The sequence below is a fragment of the Tachysurus fulvidraco genome, chromosome 6, assembly GCF_022655615.1.
Source record: "Tachysurus fulvidraco isolate hzauxx_2018 chromosome 6, HZAU_PFXX_2.0, whole genome shotgun sequence".
NCBI classification, from domain to species: Eukaryota; Metazoa; Chordata; class Actinopteri; order Siluriformes; family Bagridae; genus Tachysurus; species Tachysurus fulvidraco.
Window position 1 is genome coordinate 18536163 of NC_062523.1, and position 21400 is coordinate 18557562.

At 39.1% G+C, this 21400-nt stretch overlaps 1 protein-coding gene across 9 annotated transcripts in view; it reads left to right on the plus strand.

Moving 5' to 3' along the window:
• lrp1bb (low density lipoprotein receptor-related protein 1Bb) overlaps positions 1–21400 on the plus strand; it is a 260096-nt gene that overhangs the window by 143424 nt on the left and 95272 nt on the right. For all 9 annotated transcript variants that reach the window (XR_007140906.1, XR_007140905.1, XR_007140904.1 and 6 more), the window contains exons 12-21: positions 1416–1635; positions 1891–2080; positions 4879–5001; positions 5165–5305; positions 7252–7377; positions 11278–11394; positions 17835–17915; positions 18251–18421; positions 19768–19947; positions 20798–20998. Coding sequence is in view for 6 of the 9 variants with exons in the window: in XM_047815198.1 (XP_047671154.1) it covers positions 1416–1635; positions 1891–2080; positions 4879–5001; positions 5165–5305; positions 7252–7377; positions 11278–11394; positions 17835–17915; positions 18251–18421; positions 19768–19947; positions 20798–20998 (1550 nt within the window). In the remaining 3 variants the exon portion in view is untranslated. The remainder of the gene's footprint in view (positions 1–1415; positions 1636–1890; positions 2081–4878; positions 5002–5164; positions 5306–7251; positions 7378–11277; positions 11395–17834; positions 17916–18250; positions 18422–19767; positions 19948–20797; positions 20999–21400) is intronic.

Here is a 21400-nt window from a genome sequence, read left to right on the forward strand (position 1 = left end):
ACTCAAACTGTTTAACTTTTTCCCCATTTTTCCATGATATTGTCACTTTCGTCCTCTCTAGTGCCTTCAGCTTCCAGTGAGATTGAACATTTTCATGGACAAATACAAATAGTCCTAAAATTGTTGCAGTGTAATTGTTCAAGAACTAGAATTTGTTGAAAAAATGAAATACCATGACTTTCAATAGGATTGCTAGGGAACTGGAAGTAGGCAATTATCAGCAATTCTCTTTGATAACGGTAATTTGCTTTGTGATTCATTTTCAAACTTATTTTCTAACCATTATAAAAGACAAGGCTTGTGCTACATGCCTCCCTTCCTCTCTTACTAAAACTCACCTGCTTAATCATTCCGTAAACCTCACATTTACTTGCTCACTTATTCACACTCACTCAAATACTTATTTATTGGTTATCACTGACCTATTCACTTATTCACACCCAGTCACACTCAGTAACTCATTCATTATTGAGTTACCCCTTCATACCCACTCATTCATTCAAACTCATTCATGGCAGAGACTCACTATCAATGTCTGATTTTTAAACATTACCTTTTTACTATTCACTCACTCACTCTTTCACTCACTCACTCACTCTCTCTCTCACTCACTCACTCTCTCACTCACTCACTCACTCACTCACTCACTCACTCACTCACTCTCTCACTCTCTCACTCACTCACTCACTCACTCACTCACTCACTCACTCACTCACTCACTCACTCTCTCACTCTCTCACTCACTCACTCAAGCTACAGCATACTGGCATTGTGCTGTTTACTGTTACTTTATTTACATGAAATTATTATTTAATCATTTTGACCATATTTCCCAGGAGTAATTTCTCTCGTTCCATTTCATTAGCTCCCTCACACTCTCTCCTTCTCCCCTCTGTCATTTTGTTTTATCTCTCCTCTCTCTGTTCCCCTTCTCCTACCCCCATGACATCTCTATTCTCTTATTTTCATGCCTATCTGAGTGCTGATACTCGAGTGACAATATACAGTGTTCCATCATTGAGGAGGGCGAAAAACTTCTATTTAGAAACAAATCCCTTAAGTACACTTACTAAAGAAAGGATCATGTCTGACTGTTGACCTATTCACATCAGATATAACACTACACCCTTGAGAATATCCACTTCCTTTAAACAAGCATGTAGCATGCTGATGGAGAAGAAGAAGAAAATAAACAAAGCTGTTTCAAATGCTGCTGAGTAATAATGGTTTAGTCTACACAAACAATACCAGCACACAGGTGTCATCGTGTTTTCTTCTGTTGTACAGCATATCACAGTGACCCGCTATCCACTGCTGGCATTATTGTGTTTATTTTGCGGATCCTTCCGCCCAGTACCCTACGTTACTCTCTCAAAATAATGCTACAACACTGTAACATGCTGTGTCTGTTTCAGCTGGATGTATTGGACTGACTGGGAGGAGGATGAGGTAAATGACAGCATTGGCAGAATTGAGAAAGCCTGGATGGATGGTTCACATCGCACAATATTTGTCACCTCTAACATGCTGTGGCCCAACGGACTCACTCTGGACCACGCAAGCAGCACAATGTACTGGTGTGATGCTTATTATGATCACATCGAGAGAATCTACCTCAATGGCACTGGCAGAATGGTAGGTTTACATGAAGACCCAGCACAGATTCATTTATATTTCTGATCTTGATGCATCATCATGCACTCATTTGCTACAGACTTTGTCTAAATTAAATTATTGAGTAAGCTAGTGAGATTTACTAAAAAAAAAAAAAAAAAAAAAAGGATGAAAGCACAAAGAAAACACTAAATTGTACAAGTACAAACAAGATTGTTTTGACCTGTTGCTGTATCTACAGCTCCAGCTCACACCTTTGTGTTCTGTTTGATCTAGGTGGTGTACAACGGCAAGGAGCTGAATCATCCCTTCGGAATTTCACACTACAGAAACTCAGTCTTCTGGACTGAATATATGAATGCCTCCATCTTTCAGTTGGATTTGCTTTCTGGGGAAGTCACGTTGCTAAGAAGCGAGAGACCTCCTCTCTTTGGCCTCAGAGTGTTTGATGCACAGAGTCAACAAGGTAAACACGTTCACTTTACTAACTAAAGGGCATATGTTGTAATTCTGGGCAGTTACACTTATTAAATGATCATTTATTCTAAGCAATAACATTATAATTAATATACTGTAATTGAATGGAGGCCTGGAAATCCCTTTTAAACTATGTAGGGTTCTTCAAGCTGTATAGTGATGGTAGGGATTGAGCAGGCACTACCTGGACATTTTGACAGACGTTATCTGATTACAAACTGAATTGCTTAGGCTTTTGCCCATGTTACTGTGGCATGTAACTATCTAATACCTGGATCAAATTGTGAGAAATGTACACTTAGCTTGAAAAGATTTTGACTAAATGTATTTGATAAACTGGCTTCTTACCCATGTGCTCTTTGCAGGCAGGAAAGGTTAGGCTGCAGTCTTCTTAAAAGCATTTCCACATGGTTTTGCTAAAATACATGTACGTTTACTTCAGGTTAAGTCAAGAAATTTATTGTCATTAACCATGAACATCTGGTGCTGTACAAAGTGAAATAAAACAAAGTTCATCCAGGATCATAGTGCTACATAAAACACAACTACAAGAAACAACACAGAAATAAGCTTACCACTTTAGTACTACATGAAATACCTGTGTGCAAATAGTGTAACACAGATGTCAGTGCAAGACAGATGGCACAAGACAATAGTTTTGACAGTATAAGTCAGGCTAAAGACAAAAATAACACAGTTTTGTTTCCGGACTGGCCGCTGCATACTGCCATGCCACCATCTTGGATAGTCCCATTAAGTAGAGATGTTAAAGTATATTATGGGCAGAACAAAAGCTAATATTGTGGATTTTTTCTAATATTGTAATCGTTTTGCCTGGGTTACACAAATCAAGTGCACTGACTTCTAACAGATGAATTTGTAGGATCTTACTTGATCTTACTTGTCAATTCTATGGCAGATCTTAAATACTATGGCAGTAAACACACAAAACTGTTTCTCATGCTTGTAGATGTGTAGGTGTGAGTGCAGATATCAGGTGAAAGTAATATGTATGATTATCATACTATGATACATTATAACACTTTATTGTGTTTAAAATATGGTGCAGTATTTTTAGTTTCTTTAGTTCATATATTCTTTTTACTTTTAGAAATGCATGCGGATGTACAGTGACACCATAACGTGGGCTAAAATCCAATATTTGTTTTCAGCTCAATGTTTTCAGTGTTTTTTTTTTTTTTTAATTTCAGTTCCCTTCTCCAAGAACATCAGGGTATGATGATAAAAAAAATAATGGAAAACAAGTCAGGAACCAATGAGAGCAAACAAAAACATACTTAACTTATGTGTTTATTAATTATGACAGATGCTCTGGGGTGGCTTTGTGTTTAGCACATTTGCCTTACCCCCTGGGGCTGGGGGTTTGAATCTCTAAGCTGCCATGTGTGCATGCTGTTTATTCCCCCAGTCCAAAGACATGGAAGGTGTGGAAGGCAGTTGCATTGGCCTGGCACCCCATCCTTGATATCCCCTGTCTTGTGCCACTAGTCCCCTAGGATAGGTTTTAGGCTCCCAGCGAACCTGTGTAGGATAAATGGTTTAGAAAATAGATGGATGGAACAGATTTTTCTCAACCATTAATTCCTGACATCTCAGACACAAATTTTATGCTTGTACTGTTCCGCTTTTGCTAATAGTTTAAAATATGATTTGAGTGTAAGAGAGCATACAGATTTAAAGCCCTACCTTTCCATTCTATAGCAGCAAAGAAGATTCTATATTCTGTGTGAAATGGGCTTCTGGGTAATTTTGTGACAGTGATTAGTGTCACTGCAGGTAAAGGGCTGGAGCTGCTCAGTGGGGAAGGTGGCTGGGATCTGGGTGGGTGTGGAATGCAGCAATGCTTAGACTGTTCAGCTCTGCATGATGATTACTGTCATCCGCTCTCAGATGCAACAGCCAGAGCTGATAGAGGGAGGGACACGGCTCAGCAGGGTAGCCAGAGCATAGCCGTGTTTTGCCTCCCCAACATTTAATCTCTGTGCCTGTAGGTAATGCATTTGAGCACAGCGGGGCATTTGTGGTCATCATAATAGACTTGCTTTCAAAAGGCAGCATACGAGAACACATGTGCAGGCTGAACTAGTTCAAATGTCTATGGGGAGGCAGACTTGTGATGTCCTTAGCACCTCATGGAGAGCTTGCCTCCAGGGAAGGACTTCAGTTATGTCATATTATTCACAATACAAAGTCTCTGAAATAAGCATGGCAAAAAAAAATAAAAATCTGTTCTCTACTGATCAGTCGTGGCTATGAGTAGGATAGGGATTTCAACCACCCCTTTTTCTCTGAAGCTCTTGTCACAGGAGAGAATAATTGCATCCCCTCTGTTTGAACTAGCACAGATTGGTTCTCACAGAACTCAAGCCTTTATCTCATTGGTCCAGGCACTGCCTTGACACATCTTTCCAAATTAAACATTACAATAGTTCTCAAGCCCCGACTTAATAAATATAAATGGCAGGATTCTCACAATGCTGCCGCTTCTTTTTTTTTTTTTTTACTTCCTTGTACAAATGACTCCATCAACAGGACAGAAGTGTCAGTTGACTCTCTTCAATGGTGAATTCATTTGACATGGGATGGCAAACGATGTGTCTCGAACATCCTTCAACAGCAGCGAGATGAGATGAAGAGAAAAGTGTTCTGTGCTAAGCTCTGCTGCGTTCAAGCAGAAAGCCAAAATGCAATAAATACACATACAGACACGATGATTCTAAAAAGATTGGTAGAGATCTGTTGTATAGCCCTATATTTGTTCTTCAGGTGACAATGCCTGCAGGGTGAATTATGGAGGCTGTGCTGCCCTCTGCTTGGCTATCCCAGGGGGCCGAGTGTGTGCTTGTGCTGACAACCAGCACCTGGACAGGAACAATGTCACCTGCTCAGGTAAGCCATTTTAAGCCCACTCGTACCGAGCATATGCATTACGAAATTCTCTCGGAATGATAAGATCCCACTTCTGTCTCTGAGCTAGTATGGGAATATTATGTGAAGTAGTATATTTTATCCCCAACAACATGTCTTCTGTGATTTGTGATTTCCTGTGTAGACGTGACAGGTGATGAAGAGCAGCCGCGCTGCAGGAGCGAGCAGTTTGAGTGCAGGAATCAGCGGTGTGTGAGAGCAGCCTGGAAATGTGATGGAGATGATGACTGCTTAGACGGCAGCGATGAGGACGAGCATGTCTGTGGTGTGTATCTGTATCTCTGGAAACTGTCTCTAACCGCCTGCTGTGTGTGTGTGTGTGTGTGTGTGTGTGTGTGTTTGTGTGTGTACAGTTAAACCAGTCAGGCTCACAGATGTGACATTTATTCCCTGCTCGTTGCAATTGTAACATAAATATTGTACTTAACTTAGTGGCTGTTGTCGAACTATTAAAGGTGTGACTATTTGTGGGATAATATAATTGGGGACCCAAAAATCCTCTGCAGTACACGTGACAGTGTTGGGGGTTTTGCCGCTAGTCGGTGAGTCAGTCTCACAAGTGGTGTCATACCTTGTGAATGCGTGTGGTATTTGAGTCATTTTTGCTAATGTTGTACATTTGAGCTTGCCAATTATTCTTCTTTGATTCCCATGGCAGGTGTTAAAGAGCAAAGAATTTATGTGAAATTTTTTTTTGGGGTATTTTTGATAAAACTGCTGCTGAAGCAGCGACCACACTAGCGCAAGCATTTCAAGACCACTGTGTCCTTAAGCATCTACAAAACCAAATCATATAATCAAGACAACTTTTGATGTGTTTTTAACATTAATAGACTTGTATGTAGAGTTTTTCCTGCAGATGGATTATTAGTGGGCGATTATTAGTGAACAGGAAAAAAAATTACCATAACTTTGCACTTGCAAATACACACTGAGACTCTTTTTCCCTTCAGTATAATTTTTCGTTTCAGGAATTAAAAGAATATGCATGGAGTAAATACAGTAATATGAATCACTAACTACATTGTTTCTGGTTAACAGACCTTGGTTGACAATGCAGTGTGTGCAGGTGCATTTGCATGGTGTAAGATTCAGTTCTGGGTGCGCCAGAACTGCTGTCCCGTAGATGAGACTGTTAATGTCCAAATGTTTGACCTGAAATACATTTTAGGATACTCCAGGATGCTGTGGTCTTTAAAAACACATCCACAGTATTTACAAGTGACCACTTTTTGCACCCAAAAATAAAAAATGTTGAAAGGAAAAAGATTTGCAGTGTGTGTGTGTGTGTGTGTGTGTGTGTGTGTGTGTGTGTGTGTGTGTGTGTGTGTGTGTGTGTGTGTGTGTGTGTGTGTGTGTGTGTGTGTGTGTGTGTGTGTGTGTGTGTGTGTGTGTGCAGCTGTAATGTTACGGTGCATTTTTTCCTTGTAAAATCACAGATTAATAGTCTGTCCAGGGAGAACAAACTGTCTATGAATCATTGTTATTGTCTTGATTGTGTGATTTGATTTGATGTGCCTTTATTTTTGGAGACACAGAACACACTGTTCTTAAAGAGCTTGCTCTAGCATGGTCACTGCTTCGGCAGTGGTTTTATGAATTAATTTTCACACAAATTCTTTTTTCTTTAACATCTGCCATGAGTATTGCAAAAGAATAATTGGCAAGTTTAAACTACATTAGAAAATGTAACACAAATACCACATGCATCCAAAAGGTGTTTTGGGGTTCCCCTTGATAGATATACAAACCAGATACTAGGATGACCAAATATAGAACAAACATTCACACAGATATACAGAGCTGATGAAACTGCCACTCGACCCACACCAGCCCAATGCACAAGCACCTCATGAATTAATCAATGAGATGTGCAGCAAGTTCACAGCAAGTTTAGTATTAACTTAATTTTTCAACAGGAGAATTGCTACAGTGTGTGAGGCTTCTGTCAAAGTGTTCAGAATTGCAAAATCAATGTTCTGCTTTGTGTGGATGGCCAATAATGTGTCTGACACTTTCTGGTTTGAATAAGCTTTCAGTTGTTCTTTAATATTTTATTATTTGTGGTCTTTACGCATGTGCTCATGCTGAAGTGGGGGCAAACGATTCATTAGTGCAAACCAATTTGATAATTTAGCCAATTGTAAACAGGTCAGAGGGGGCAGTTAATAATGTGTGATCAAATCTTCTATTTTCTGCAATTACTTACAGCTAACCACAGCTGTACCATGGAGCAATTCAAGTGTCCGAACAATCGCTGCATTCCCAAGAGGTGGCTTTGTGATGGGACAAATGACTGTGGTGACAATGAGGATGAGTCCAACAAAACGTGCTCAGGTAGGACTCAAGACCATTTATTAACCAATATAATAATAATAATAATAATAATAATAATAATAATAATAATAATAATAATAATAATAATAATAGATTTACCTATTGTGAAACTATCTATCTATCTATCTATCTATCTATCTATCTATCTATCTATCTATCTATCTATCTATCTATCTATCTATCTATCTATACCAATCACCACCAAAATCACCAAAACCATCACCATTCATTCTTAAGAAATATTCAGAATCTTGTGTCTTTTTCACATGTTCTTAAAAACTCCACTTCCTGTAATTGCCATTCTTGAATCGATGTTACTATTAATATTAAAGCTTTACCTTAAAATTACATTCCCAAACAAATGTCATTATTAATAAACCATAAGTAATAAGTAACAAAGCAGCAGTGGAAGCTAACACATTTATTAGGTGGCATTTGTCTAAATGTTATCTAAAAGGTTAACTATGGTATTGTTGCTGATTTGACCCCAGAATTCGAAAGATGAGAACAGGCAAACAAGCTAAAGAACAGAGAAGAATGTTCAACAAAGCACTGATGTTCACAAAATCCCAGACTGCAGGAATAAAAAAGATGCTAAAACTAATAACTAATCTCCTCAGCAATTTGGCTAACTAATCTCCTCAGCAATATTAAAATACATTACACAATACAAGAAGAATACTTGCTAAACAGAATTTTACACCTGCTTTTAAAGAAATCCAAGCCCTTAAACTCCCCCTCACCCCATTTACAATGTGCTCTCAAGTCACCCTTCCATCCATGCAGCAATTACTGACTTCAGTCAGGCCATTATCATTGAGTCAAAAGTGCCCACATCCTTTAAATCATCTTCCTTGTGAAGAACAGAATAGCCAGTCCAAATGAATTAGCCCTAATGCCATGAAATGCTTTGAGCTGCAAGTTCTCGACCCATTCTAGTTTTCCTATAGAGTGAATCGTTCAGTAGATTATGCAGTTAGCCTTGGCTCCACAGCCTACTCTCCTAGCTGAACATTAGCACCTCGATTTGCCTGTGGATTAGCAATTTACTGTAGGCAGGAGTCAGTACATGTGGACCCTCAGTATCTAACTGCTATACATCAGCATCTGCTTTGACCTGTTCTGTGTTCAAGATAATCATATATTTCACTAGTTACTGGCTCAGAAATCTACTTAGAGCTAACAAAAAAGAGAAAACAGTCAGGAAATTCAACAAGTGTTGGTCCACCATGAGCTTCAAGAAAATTGACAATGCTCTGGAAGTCTCTGGAGAAGTAGTCTTTGGATGAACACCATTTTTCCCAGAGATCCTCAGTTTCTTGACACACCGCAAAAATTACATTTCAGAAGGTAACTAATATCCCAAATAAGGAAAATATCTCAAATATTTTTAGTTTGAGATATTTTAGATGACTTTACACATTACAGGCTTTAAATGCTTTTTTTTCTACTGGCAGATAAATGTGCTTCCATGTAGGATTTCCTTTCACGTTTCTTGTGTCTCTATATTAATCATTATGAAAGGTTGGGTGCATGGGAACATTTCTACATAATATCACCATCCTGTGTTGACTGTTTGACATCCTGTTCCTGGGTTTCCTCCATATAATCTGGTTTCCTCCCCAGTACAAAGACTTGAATAGGCTGCTTGGCATCTCTAAATTGTCTGTAGTTTGTGTGTGAATGAATGCAATTAGCACTTGTCCATGGTGTCCCCTACCTTGTGCCCTGAGTCCCCTGGGATAGACTCCAGATACACCACAACCCAGTGTAGGAAAAGCGCTACAGAAAATGGATGGATCGGCCAATAGAGCTTGAGCGTTTAGTAATAGTTTCAATAATCCTATATTTGGTTTATTTATAAAGATTGGAATTATTTTCTAAGGAATACTAAATACATGTAACTATATTTAAGATATATTCACTTGCTAAGCTGTGATGCTTTCCAGTGCAGAGAAAGCTATCTAACACTGTTCTCTCATTCACTTATATTTATACCAAACTATCCAGTAAACCATTCTGCCACTTCCATCAGGCTAGAGATGCTGCATCATGGGATAAAGCAGAGGAACTTTGTATTGATTTGGAGTGACTCTTTCCTCCAGGGTGACAAGTGGATCAAATCCATGCCAGCAAAATGCCCTCAAAACACCTATATGTCACTCATCTGTAGCTGTCAGTAAAACTGTCATCTCTAGCAATCTCACTATCAGTATTACCAAAAACTCTCAAACGACATCTCATTGAATCCCATCACATAACCTGTGCTGTCCCTATTCTATTGAATAGACATTAAAATCATTCATTATCCCTAATTGCAGAGGCAGTTGATATACGGGTGGCATCTTTAGAGAAACTCACAAGCTCTTGTTTTCCTTTATTTGTTTATGTTATAGCTTGTTAATATTAGAGATATCGAAGATCGAATTTGTGTGTCAATATTTTGTTATATTATTCTGAGTCACACTTCGAAAAGCCACATTTTTAAATCACCATAATTAATCACAGTGAGCACTATACCTCTTTCTTTCTAATTTATACCACACAATATAATTAAATGTAATAGAGTTGTGAGTAATTTGTGAACATGGGTTTTCTTTCCCAGTCTGACAAGCAGACCTCTTTAAAGTTTTCTCCCTGCCAGTTTTGCAGGTAGATATGAGTTTTATAGGCAGAATTACTTTGAAATCTTAATAAAAATCCAAGGAGAAGGGTCACAACATTTACAGATATGCTACAAAACAGAATACCACCCCCCAAGCACCCCCAACCCACCCACCTGTTACAGCCAATCACAATTTGTCTGAACACACAGTACGGTAGATAAGCAGTATGCACTGCTAAGGTTTATTGAGGTTTTGGCTCGTCAGTGTAGAAGTGTGTATTGGACAAATCCCTAAAATATATTCTTGTTTGATTTTACTGGACTGAGGCCATGATTGGCTAAAGTTTCACAAATTTGATAACATCTGCACTGTGCATTCTGCACCTAACTACAAGTGCTGAATGCACAATGTTAGATTAGAGAATTAAATTCATTCATAACATGTAGATTGATTTGCTAAGCCTTTATTAAAATTGCCCTGTTTCTATCATAAAAATAAGAAGAAGGTTTAAGGCAAAAATGGTGGCTTATTAAAGACAATAAGCTGAAGAGAATTTTTCTTTCTCATACTTTTCACATGAGGACAATCACATAATTATTCTTTGAATCTTCTACAAAATGTGCATGAGACTTTGACTCATATCAGTTTGGATTTCATTCAGTATAAGGCTGACCGTGCCTGTCTTTTTGTTTTGCAGTCACATTAGTATATAATAATAACACAATTTCACACATCATATATGCACATATGAATAATTTGCTGTGGTACATATGTTTTGCTGCTTCTCCAAGTCAAGCTCCTGTGTCCTTTATGTGCATTTGTCAAATGACGAGCTTTGGATTGTAGTGCAGCTTTTTCATTACTAAGAGTACATCAGAATCACTTATCTCTGACCTGCTTTTTACATACTGCAGTAAAACCTGTCTTATTGCCAGCTATAACACCCCTGAGCTCATAAGTGCTGTAAAATCAATGAAAGTCTGGGACAGGTGTGATAAATTCTCTCATGTCAACACTGACATGGCTCCAGTACAACTCAGCTCTTTAGTGTTAAAACATCAGGCATACCCACTGAGACTTCTGCTGTCAACCCATCATTTCACAAATCCTTTTGCTAATTGCCTGCTAATGGAAACCTCAGCCACTCCCATCTAACACCTTCTCAAAGTCAGATGGGAAAATGGTGCTTGGTTGTTTGACGGCAGATTGAACTTGTGAGAGCTCACAGACTGTGAAAGAAATACTAGTTGAATGCGTGTTAAATTCACTTATTTGCCTTTTTTGTCTTTTACAGCGGAGAAGTGCCAGACCGGTCAGTTCTCCTGTGCAAGTGGTCGCTGTATACCTGAATCTTGGCGATGTGACCGTGATAATGACTGTGGTGACATGTCAGATGAGACCACTTCCTGTGGTAAGTCACTAATTATTATTTATTTATTTTGCTGATGGTTTCTCAGTCCTGGCTGATTTAGCCACAGAGCTTGACTCATACACCATAGCTGCAGCTGTCTGATGGATTTTTTCTCCCAGAGAAGAGCTGCATATCAGTATTCAGAACATGGTAACCAAGCAGATTCAGCCAGCGCCTGAGTCTCTGCTTGTAGAAGCAGAAAGGGAAATGGGGACTAAACTCAGATTCCGGGGCTTTTAAGCCTAAGGTGGTAATACAAATCCCTCAGTGAGTCTATGATCTGAGGTTACCACAACCACATCCTCGACACATATTGCAGCCGAGAGCAAATAAACCAGACTGTTCAAAGGAAATGGTATAAATATGTGTCCGCCTCTGTGTGAACTTCCAATAGCTGAATTTGTAAAGCCGGCCATGTGATCTGCAGTGTAAATGAGTTGTGTGGCCTTCTCAAAAGGGTGCTGAAAGCTTCCATTGTAAGATATATGAAATCTGTTTTTTTATGCATTTTGAAGTGTCTACATTCTTCATGTACTTTAAACTTGCAACAGGGAATAAGGCTACAGTATATTATTTCAGTGGATTTCCTTCCTGATTTGAAATACTGAGTGTACAGCAGCATAAAATGGCATGAATAATTTGATCTCATTTCCTGGTTATCATACACAAAGTGAATATCATTACCTTGAAAGCGGGAGAGAGGGAGAGAGGGGGTCTGTGCAGAGTTATTAAGATCAGGGGACACTTTGTGTTTCCTTCAAGTAGTAAATGTTTCTCTCAATCAGAATCACCAGAGGCTGAACACTGTAATGTTTCAGTGTCTATATTTTTACCTCAACACACCGAATTTATTTATTTTGTTTGCCAGTGGTATGTTTTAGACTATAGTCATTGGGCAATGTCCTGCAGCGAAGGCATCATCTGCTAAATGACTCATGAGATAAACCCTTATTAGAGTTTAAACTCCAATTAGATATATATTTAAATTCCTATTAGATATATGAAAGCAAATGTCTGCAACATCAGCAGTAAAAGCCAGACACCTATCTGTCCTTTCTGGCTTCGTTTTTAAAGGGCACAGTCTTCCTGGCATACTACATCAAAGAGTACAGTAAAATACTACTCGTGAAGACCTTTGAATGGCCTCCCCATGTTCCTTCACCTCACAGGGTAAATGTGCTGCTTTCTAAATTCTTCCTTACCAAGTGCAGTAAATTGCTCTGAGTGCAATTGTGCCTGTTACTGCTGCTGCGTCTTAAGCTGTCTGAGCACTCTCCCACACAAACCGAGTCGGTGTAAGCAGTAATTAAAGTGCACGCTTGGCTTCACTTAATCATAATCAAGCCGAGCTGAAAGAAGCATATTCTCATACACGTTGTAGCCTATGAGTTCTGCTGCATGGTTGGAGATTCGGGCCATTGCTGCACTGCGGATCAAACACCTGAAGCACAATGGCTCAGGGATTTCAGCTTGATGCTGATTTATATTCCATCTCCATTCTCCAGATCATCAAATTCATGTCATCTTTCTTTTTTTTTGTGGTTCAACATTTGTGAGTCTTTGATTGTTTTTCAGTCATTCGGACATGTTCTCTTTGTTTTGATTATTTGAGCTAAGCAGACCAAGCACTTCAGATAAGAATGAGCATCACATGTGGAATATAAGAGGGTGGGGAGTGGGTTTAGGTAAATAGAAATGATTTGAAAGAATTGTTCGATTTTAACAATCGATCAGTCAATCTGTTTGTCTGTCTGTCTATCTGTCTGTCTGTCTGCCTGTCTGTCTGTCTGTCTGTCTGTCTGTCTGTCTGTCTGTCTGCCTGTCTGTCTGTCTATCTATCACTGGTTGGTCGGTCAATCTGTCTGTTTTAATGTCAAGCATGTGAATAAAAATAGCCTGGGTCTCAAATAAGCAGTTTTTCCTCAGACTAAGATTAAACAAAAAACCTAGAAAAATTTCACATGCTTCTCCTTTTTCCAATCTTCAACCATCCAGTTAAACATGTGCCTGCTTTGAGACGGTTTTCTGCTCACTGTGATTGTAAAGACCGCTACTTCGAGTTATTGAAGTTTTCTTGTCACCTCTCTCATCATCAAAGTGTTCCCTTTGAGTGTGACCACAGAAATGTTCCCCACTGGACAGGGTCCCCCCCCCCTCCCCCACTTTTCAGTGTAAACTCTAGAGATTGTAGGAGCCAAAGGAACAAAATTGGCCATGCTCTCTGGGTAGGAGGAATGGGATGCTTACTCCCCCATAAGCAGCAGTTTGAATAGATGTGGTTGGCTGGCTTCACATTTCTCTGAGGAAGCATGTGTTAGCTTTTGCCCTCCCTGGTTAGAAGCAGCCTTTGCCCTTCCTGGTTTGTAGCAGTCAGATGATAAGGGAGATCTGTCTCTCTAGAGACTGTCATGCATGAAAATCTCAAGAGACACGATTCTAAAAAACTCTAATCAGTCCATCTGGCAGCAACATGCGACGTCAGCATCTCTGAGATTTTCCTCATTTGAAGTTTAATGTGAACATTAACTGAAGCACTTGACCTGTATGTGCATGATTAATTGTATGCATGGTTCTTCTGCAACATGATTGGCTGATTGAAGAATTGCAGTAAGGAGTAAATGTACCCGAGTTTCTATAATAGTAACCGGTGAGGAATATTTTTCTCTTCTGTAAAGCACCAGCAAGAATTATTACACCTGAAAGCAGCTCAATAACCTTTTATTTGAGGCTGTCATTGGTGTAAGAAGTACAATTCTTAAAAACACACACACACACACACACAAAAAACAACATACAAAACAAAACAAGGCAATCACCAAAATCATGGGAGTGTAAAAAACAGTTTCAGAGGTACTGTTAGCTGCAGTCTCCAGTAGCAACTTTCTGACATGACTTTGCAGCAGTGTCTATTTTTTCATTTTTGAAATGAGTTGTCCAAAGTGCAATCTTGCTGCCTTTAGAAACTAATCTTGCTCTTTCTCTCTCGCTCTTTTATTTGCACCAGCACTTCACATTCAGCTAGACTCTTTAAGACTTTCTCTCGCTTGATTGTCTTGTGATTGGGTTAGAGGAGCATGAGACATAACAATGCCCCATAAGAAATCTTTTCCCAGACAAGATAAAGCTTACAGATCCATCTCTAGTGAGAAGTAGCGCATTTTCATGCTTTATATACAGATGGGTGGCATTGAAGGAAAACCCAGTGGCTCTGTTATGACTGTGTGTGGGGATTTTGCAGGCATAGTTTGCATCCATTTTATGCTGTCTATCTATCCTAATGGGACTGGTCTCTTTCAGGATGCCGCCGTCTTTATCCACAGGGCACGAGGACTCATGAATGATTTGCTAAGTATGAAATTGGTATAAATGATATGCTCTGAAATTCACAATCATCACATTCTGACCTAGAATTTGAAAAAAAAAAAAAAAAGTATTTACATACATCCAGTAAAGTTTCAGAAACTTGTAGGATCTGTTATACTGTGATACTGAAGCTGTTCTGGCCCAAAGCCTTATTAATACATATTTGTTGTTTTTGCATTTGTCATCTTTGTGCATGTATACGTTATAAAGGTGGAAAGTGATACCGACAGAAATTCAAGCTGTTGTTTAACTAATTGCTCCTGTCAGTGCATTTAGGCCAGATAAAGAAACTTGAGTCTGGATATTATGTCATTTTTTTTTTTTGCAAACCTCCATTATTATGCAGAAGTAAACAAAACAGTGTAATTAGCACTAAGGATATTGTCAGTAACAAACATTAGTCAGAGACCAGATCACAGGATAAGTGCCAGATAATGACACTGCTGCCATCTTACACTAAGTGGTTATGCAGTGGTTATAGTGATCAAATGAAAATAATGTTAATAATATTTAAGAAAATATGCAATACATTTATGTACAAACAAATTAGTGTAGACACTCAAAGATAGAAATCATAATAGGTTTCATGAACGTAAAGGAGAAGGAGCATAGAGAGGAACTGCGCTGATAGGCTAAACGCTAATTGAATGACTTTAGTGCTCACTTCTCAGTGGAAAGGAGAGTCATGCTTCATGGTTATACTGTACAGATAAACAAGCGGATGCTGACTAATTACCGAAGTGTTCATTATCTACCGTGTCAAACTGTTGATGTGTTTGGCTAAATGATATGCCACCGAGTCCAAAGCACCCAGCAGAGAGACATGTACTGTTTATGCATCAACTTGTGTGCTGAAATTAAAAACACATCACTTTGGCAGCCTGTTATGGATTTCTTGTCATGTTATAAAACTTTATTTTACCCCTGCTATCTAGACTGTAAATGACATGCTGTAATTTTCATCAAGACTTTTTTTTAAGTGATTCACATCCAACATTAACATATCATATATAAAGCCATGCCTCAAAAGTCTCCTACACAAAGGGGACTACAATTGCCAGTACTAGATCAGTTCTATATTTGTTTGTGGATTAAAGTCTTCTCCGTCATATCAAAAAGATTCTCATAAGGGTTAAGATCTGGATGTGGTGATGGCCAATCCATGTGTGAAAATAATGTCTCATGGTCCCTGAACCACTCTTTCACAATTTGAGCTGGATGAATCCTGGTATTGTCATCTTGGTATATGTCCTTGCCATTAGGGATGAAACTGGTCATTCATAATATTCAGGTACTTAGCTGAGCTCATTTTTTGGGCACATAATGTTGCTGTACAAGGCCAACTGAAGAAGCCCCAGATCATCTTCTTACCCTTATGCGCCAATCACCCTGGAACAGGTTAAAACTGGACTCCTCAGACCACTGCTCCATGACCATTGCTCCAGAGTCCAAACTTTATGCTCCTTAGCAAACTGAAGCCTTTTTTTCAGATTAGCCGCACTGTTTACATCAGTTTGGTGAACAAAAGTAATCACAGAAATATCCAATGGAAGACTCTTACTTAGTTACTCTTACTTGTTTATTGAAATCTCAACCTTTTTTGGCTATGCATTGTGCTAAATAGTTCTTAATTTCCCATATTTATAAGAACACAAAGAAATTCTGTACAAACTGACTAGCCAGTGACATTTGATGTGAATAACATTGATACACCTATCAAGAGGATGATTATATTGGGCAGCAAGTGAACAGTTAGTAACAAAGCTGGATTAGAGCTTTGTTAAAAGTAAGAAAAATGGGCAAGCGTAAGGGTCCGACATGGATAATGCCCCAAATTGTAACTGTTAGATGACTAGCCAAACACTACCAAAACAGCAGTCTTGTGGAGTGTTTATTGTAATGCAGTGGTTGACAACCAGTGAACCACTGACAGAGTCATGGATTTCTAAGGCTCATTGAAGTGATCCCAGAGTTACTATGCATCCAATATCGAAGAAATAGCTGAAAAAATTTAAGTGCCTAGCTCATGCTGGCCGAGTGTGTGTATCTCACTTACCATGGCAAGAATGGCACCAGGATGCAGTATGAGAAGAAGGCACACCTTCTGGCATTTATGTGGATGTTATTTTGACAGCATCTACCTAAACATGCTTGCAGACCAAGTAGATCCATTCCTGGCAACAGTATTCCCTAAATGTCAGTGGTCTCTTTTAGCAGGATAATGATTTCTGCCACACTGCAAACATTGTTCAGAGTTCAAGGTGTTGACTCTTCTGGCAGATTCCTCAGATCTCAATCTGATTGAGCATCTGTGGGATGTGCAGGACAAACAAGTCTAAACAATGGAGGGCCCACTCAAAGGATCTGCTTCAAATATGTTGGTGCCAAATCCAAATCTTCCGAGATCTTGTGGAGTGTATGCCTCAGAACATATCAGCATGGATCAGAGCTGTTTGGTGGTACAACAGAGACCTAAGCAATATTAGCAAGCTGATTTTAATGGCTGATATATACATTTTCCTAATGACGCTCCATTAAAAACTGTTGCTTTGATATTGCCTTCTGGCACCTTCTTATTGCCTCAGACTATTTTCCACAGGCTCAGCGAGCTCTGTTTTCCCAGTTGTTCATGACTTATTTTTCATTAACCTCAGAGAGAAAACACCAATAATTCACTTTGACATTTTGCATGACCTTCAGGGTACACAGAGCTTACTGTAAAAAAAAAACAACTGTATGACTGCAAACAACTGCAGGTTGTTTTTCTTCTTTCTTTTTTTTTCCCCTGAAAGTTTTCTGTTATTTTCACTGAAATGTAGGCAGTGATATAGCAAAAGTCCACCTCCTCACGTTTGCAAAAATGGACAAAAAAAAAAGCCTCAGAATTTAATTTATTAGCATGGCAGTGCAATCAATGTCATGCCAAACTTCTTTTGCAATATTTCAAAGGTAAATGCAAAATGAAAAATGGTCTTTCTGCTCTGGTGCATCAAAGAGACAGTGATATATTGGGTTGGGTTTGGAGCATCTGTGTCTTTGGAATGCATAGTCCCCATGGTTTCTCTGTCTGCCCACAGCCATTCCCACATGTGAGCCTCTTACCCAGTTTAGCTGCGCAAACGGAAGGTGTATCAGCATCAAGTGGCGCTGTGATTCAGGTGAGTGTGAAGAGCGACACGTGACATTCTGCAGATATGTAGATCAGTGTATAGACAAAGCATAGCAGTTTGGATACAGTAGAAATTGATCATTCTATTAAATGCTCAGTCAAAGTAATTGATTTTAACTTCTGTATGATTCAGATTCATTTAAATGTACTGAAAAGAAATTAGATCCAATATTTATTTATTTTTTTTTCTGGACGGGAGGTTAGCATAAGGTCAAATCATGAAATGGAAGCAGTACTGTATATTTGAAGTGAGGGAGAGGCTCTGAACTCCATGGGAATATTTGGTCTTAAAATCTGTTTTTGTCTTTTTGTTCCCCTGAGTAGATGATGACTGTGGAGATTTTAGCGATGAGGAACTGTGTGCTCATGCCTGCTCCACTGGTCAGTTCCAGTGTTTCACTGGCAGGTGTATCCCTGAACACTGGGCTTGTGATGGAGACAATGACTGTGGTGACTTCAGTGATGAAAATGTGACCTGCACAGGCTCTGGTGCTGGTAAGTCACAAGTCTCTTTAACAACTGGACATAAATGTGTATGGTCTGCAGTATCCTCTAATGAAAGCAAACGTCGAACATAGACATGTTTTTATTTTCACTGATTTAAAAAACACATGAGTAGCTTAACAAGCTTTTGAAATGTTTCATTAGTGCAGCGCCTGCGTAAAACAGCTGATTAGCAAACGAACATGAAGAGCAGGAAGATAACCATCAAGTCAGCTGTTCATAATTGGCTTAGTGCATGGTCCCCAATTTGCTGAACATAAGTTAGAAACTTTCTCTCTCTCCCACCACTCGGCAGATCCGATCTTATCTGTGCTCACTGGAGAATGGCCCTGCAGATTTGAATCTTTTAATCTCTTGTAATTACCTCTGAAAGCCGAGACTGGGCCGTCGCAATGCTTTCAGCTCACTAGCTTGTCACAGAAATGAGGAAGCTATTCATCAAATCGGTTCCTGGAGAAGGCCTTCAGCCTCTGTCTGTCTCAAGGGGGCTGCCCAGCTTACTGTTTCTCATTGAAGGGCCCTGATCAGCGTGCAGCCCTTACCTCTGATCTCTGAAGTGCCTCAGACACATGATGAAGCCTTAAGCAAATCAGCCTGCCACTGCTATGCCGTCTAGTTTAACATTAGCACCTGTCTCTTTGAATGAGACAATTGAGAAGCTGCAGAGTGCAAACTGGTGTTTAGTAATTAACGTGATAAATGTTTAAACATGCTTCAGCAAAGGTGTATTTAGCACCTGTTGATTTTCTGTGCAGAAAGCAAATAAGTTATGGATTACAAGCTTAAAAATCCTCAAATGACATCTGTGTTAATGGGATACATTTTAAATAAATAAATAAATAAATAAATAAATAAATAAATAAATAAATAAAATTATATATATATGCCTTTTTATGGTGGATTTCTTAGTGATGTCACAGTGCACAGTGGTAGTGCAATATATTCATAGGCAATATATATCTCTCAGATACCCCAAATTCCCATTCTAAAATTCTGTCATTTAAATTCTGTAAGAGGTAAAAACATCTCACACTGAAAGCTAATAATGTCCTGATTCATTTTGTAACAGATTTGTGGTGATGAAATAATTCATTTATTTATACTGAATGAATATGTACAATGAGTTGATTTCCATTTTGCCCGCTCTATGGAAATCCAGTGTACAATTCAAAATGGTTAATTTTGTTCATTCTACAATACTAGAGTACAATACTAAAAACCTGGTTGATTATAACTTTCAAGTAATACAGTAAAAGAAAAGAAGGACTGCACCAGCATGTAAAGATTGTGAATTATTATTATAGAATAAAGGTGTATTGTGTATGATATCTCCACAGTATTGCCCCCTGTGGAATGCAACAGTGATGAGTTCCACTGCCGTGCTGATGGCACATGTATCCCTGAGCGTTGGCGCTGCGATGGAGACAAAGATTGCGAGGACAGCAGCGACGAGAGCAATTGTCAAGGCATCAAGAGGATGTGTGACCCCCAAGCCAAGTTCACGTGCAAAAACTCAGGTCAGTGTGAGTGTTAGAAGCAAAGAGAGCGACTCTGTGACCTTTTACCAGTGCAGTACCTTAGATAACCTCTTTTGATATAGTACACAACAAAGAGGCATTCTGCATGCTGTGAGCAGCACAATTCTCTCTACAGTCTACATAAAAAAAAGCTAGAGGCAAAGTCTAAGGCTAAAAACATCAAATAAAATGTAATTTTATCTATTTATACATCTACAGATCTATCTATCTATCAGCTCTGGAACTTGGCATGCATATCAAGGCATTTTGCCGAACATCATGTTCAAAAGAAATTAATCGCAGTGAGACTGTTTGATATTCCACTTCATGACTGTTGCCTCAAAAACAGTGAACAGCATGATAAAAAACATAACTCATTAAGTGTTTTGTTCTTGTCTCTTTGGATCGCTGGTGTGATAATGCCCTACACTATGCTTGCACCAATGGAACAGTAACAGATTAATTTGTTAGAGCTGTGCATTAAGCTGGAAAACATTTTTTTCCCCATTATCATGAAGGCAAGCATCTTTAACAACTAACCAAACAAAGATACCAGATGAGAAACCGAATTGGTTCATCTAATTATACAGCTTTCTGTGTGCGGACTGAAGATGTTAAAATCGACTTCTTTGTTTTTCATGCTGGATCCGTGATCAGTGTGAAAACAAGATGAATTAGGACTAGTCACTATAGAGAGCTTTTGTATTCAGGCTTTTTTTTTTATCACCAACCTTAAATTCTACCTTTCCCTTTCACATCCGTTTTTTCTCTTTTGGGAATATCAATATGCTTACTTGAAAATATCCAATTAGGTAGGACAGCTTGATGTATTTCTGGATTTCGCCTCTAGGGAAGTGCATCAGTAAGAGCTGGGTTTGTGATGGTGACAATGACTGCGAGGATCGCTCAGATGAGGAGTCATGCACTTCGACCATGTGTGACCCTCCCACGCAGCCCTGTGCCAATGACACATCCACCTGCCTGCACCCTTATCAGATCTGCGACGGGAAGAGCGACTGCGCCGACCAATCAGACGAAGGCCCATTTTGTGGTAAGTGTCTGTGAGCCTTCCGCTTTTGTGTTTGTCTGAGCAAGATCAATAAAAAGCAGCATAGTTGGGTCATATAACTGAACGTAATAGTACATGTCATTCCTCACAATACTCTCCAACAACAAAGCTTGCTTGCGTCAGCTTTGACGGTCATCTCTTTGATTTTAGTACCTATAACAGATGAAAAAGCTCAGTGAAAAGAATGGCATCTCTGTCTCAATTCTTTCTCTATATTTCTGTCATTTTGAACAATCTTTAGCCAAGTTCCAAGGTATGAAAGATTCATTATACGTTTTACCAGCTCACCATGATGATTTTCAAATCGTATCTGACATAACAGCATTACCGTATTTTCCGCACTATAAGGCACACTGGATTATAAGGTGCACCCTCAATTATGGG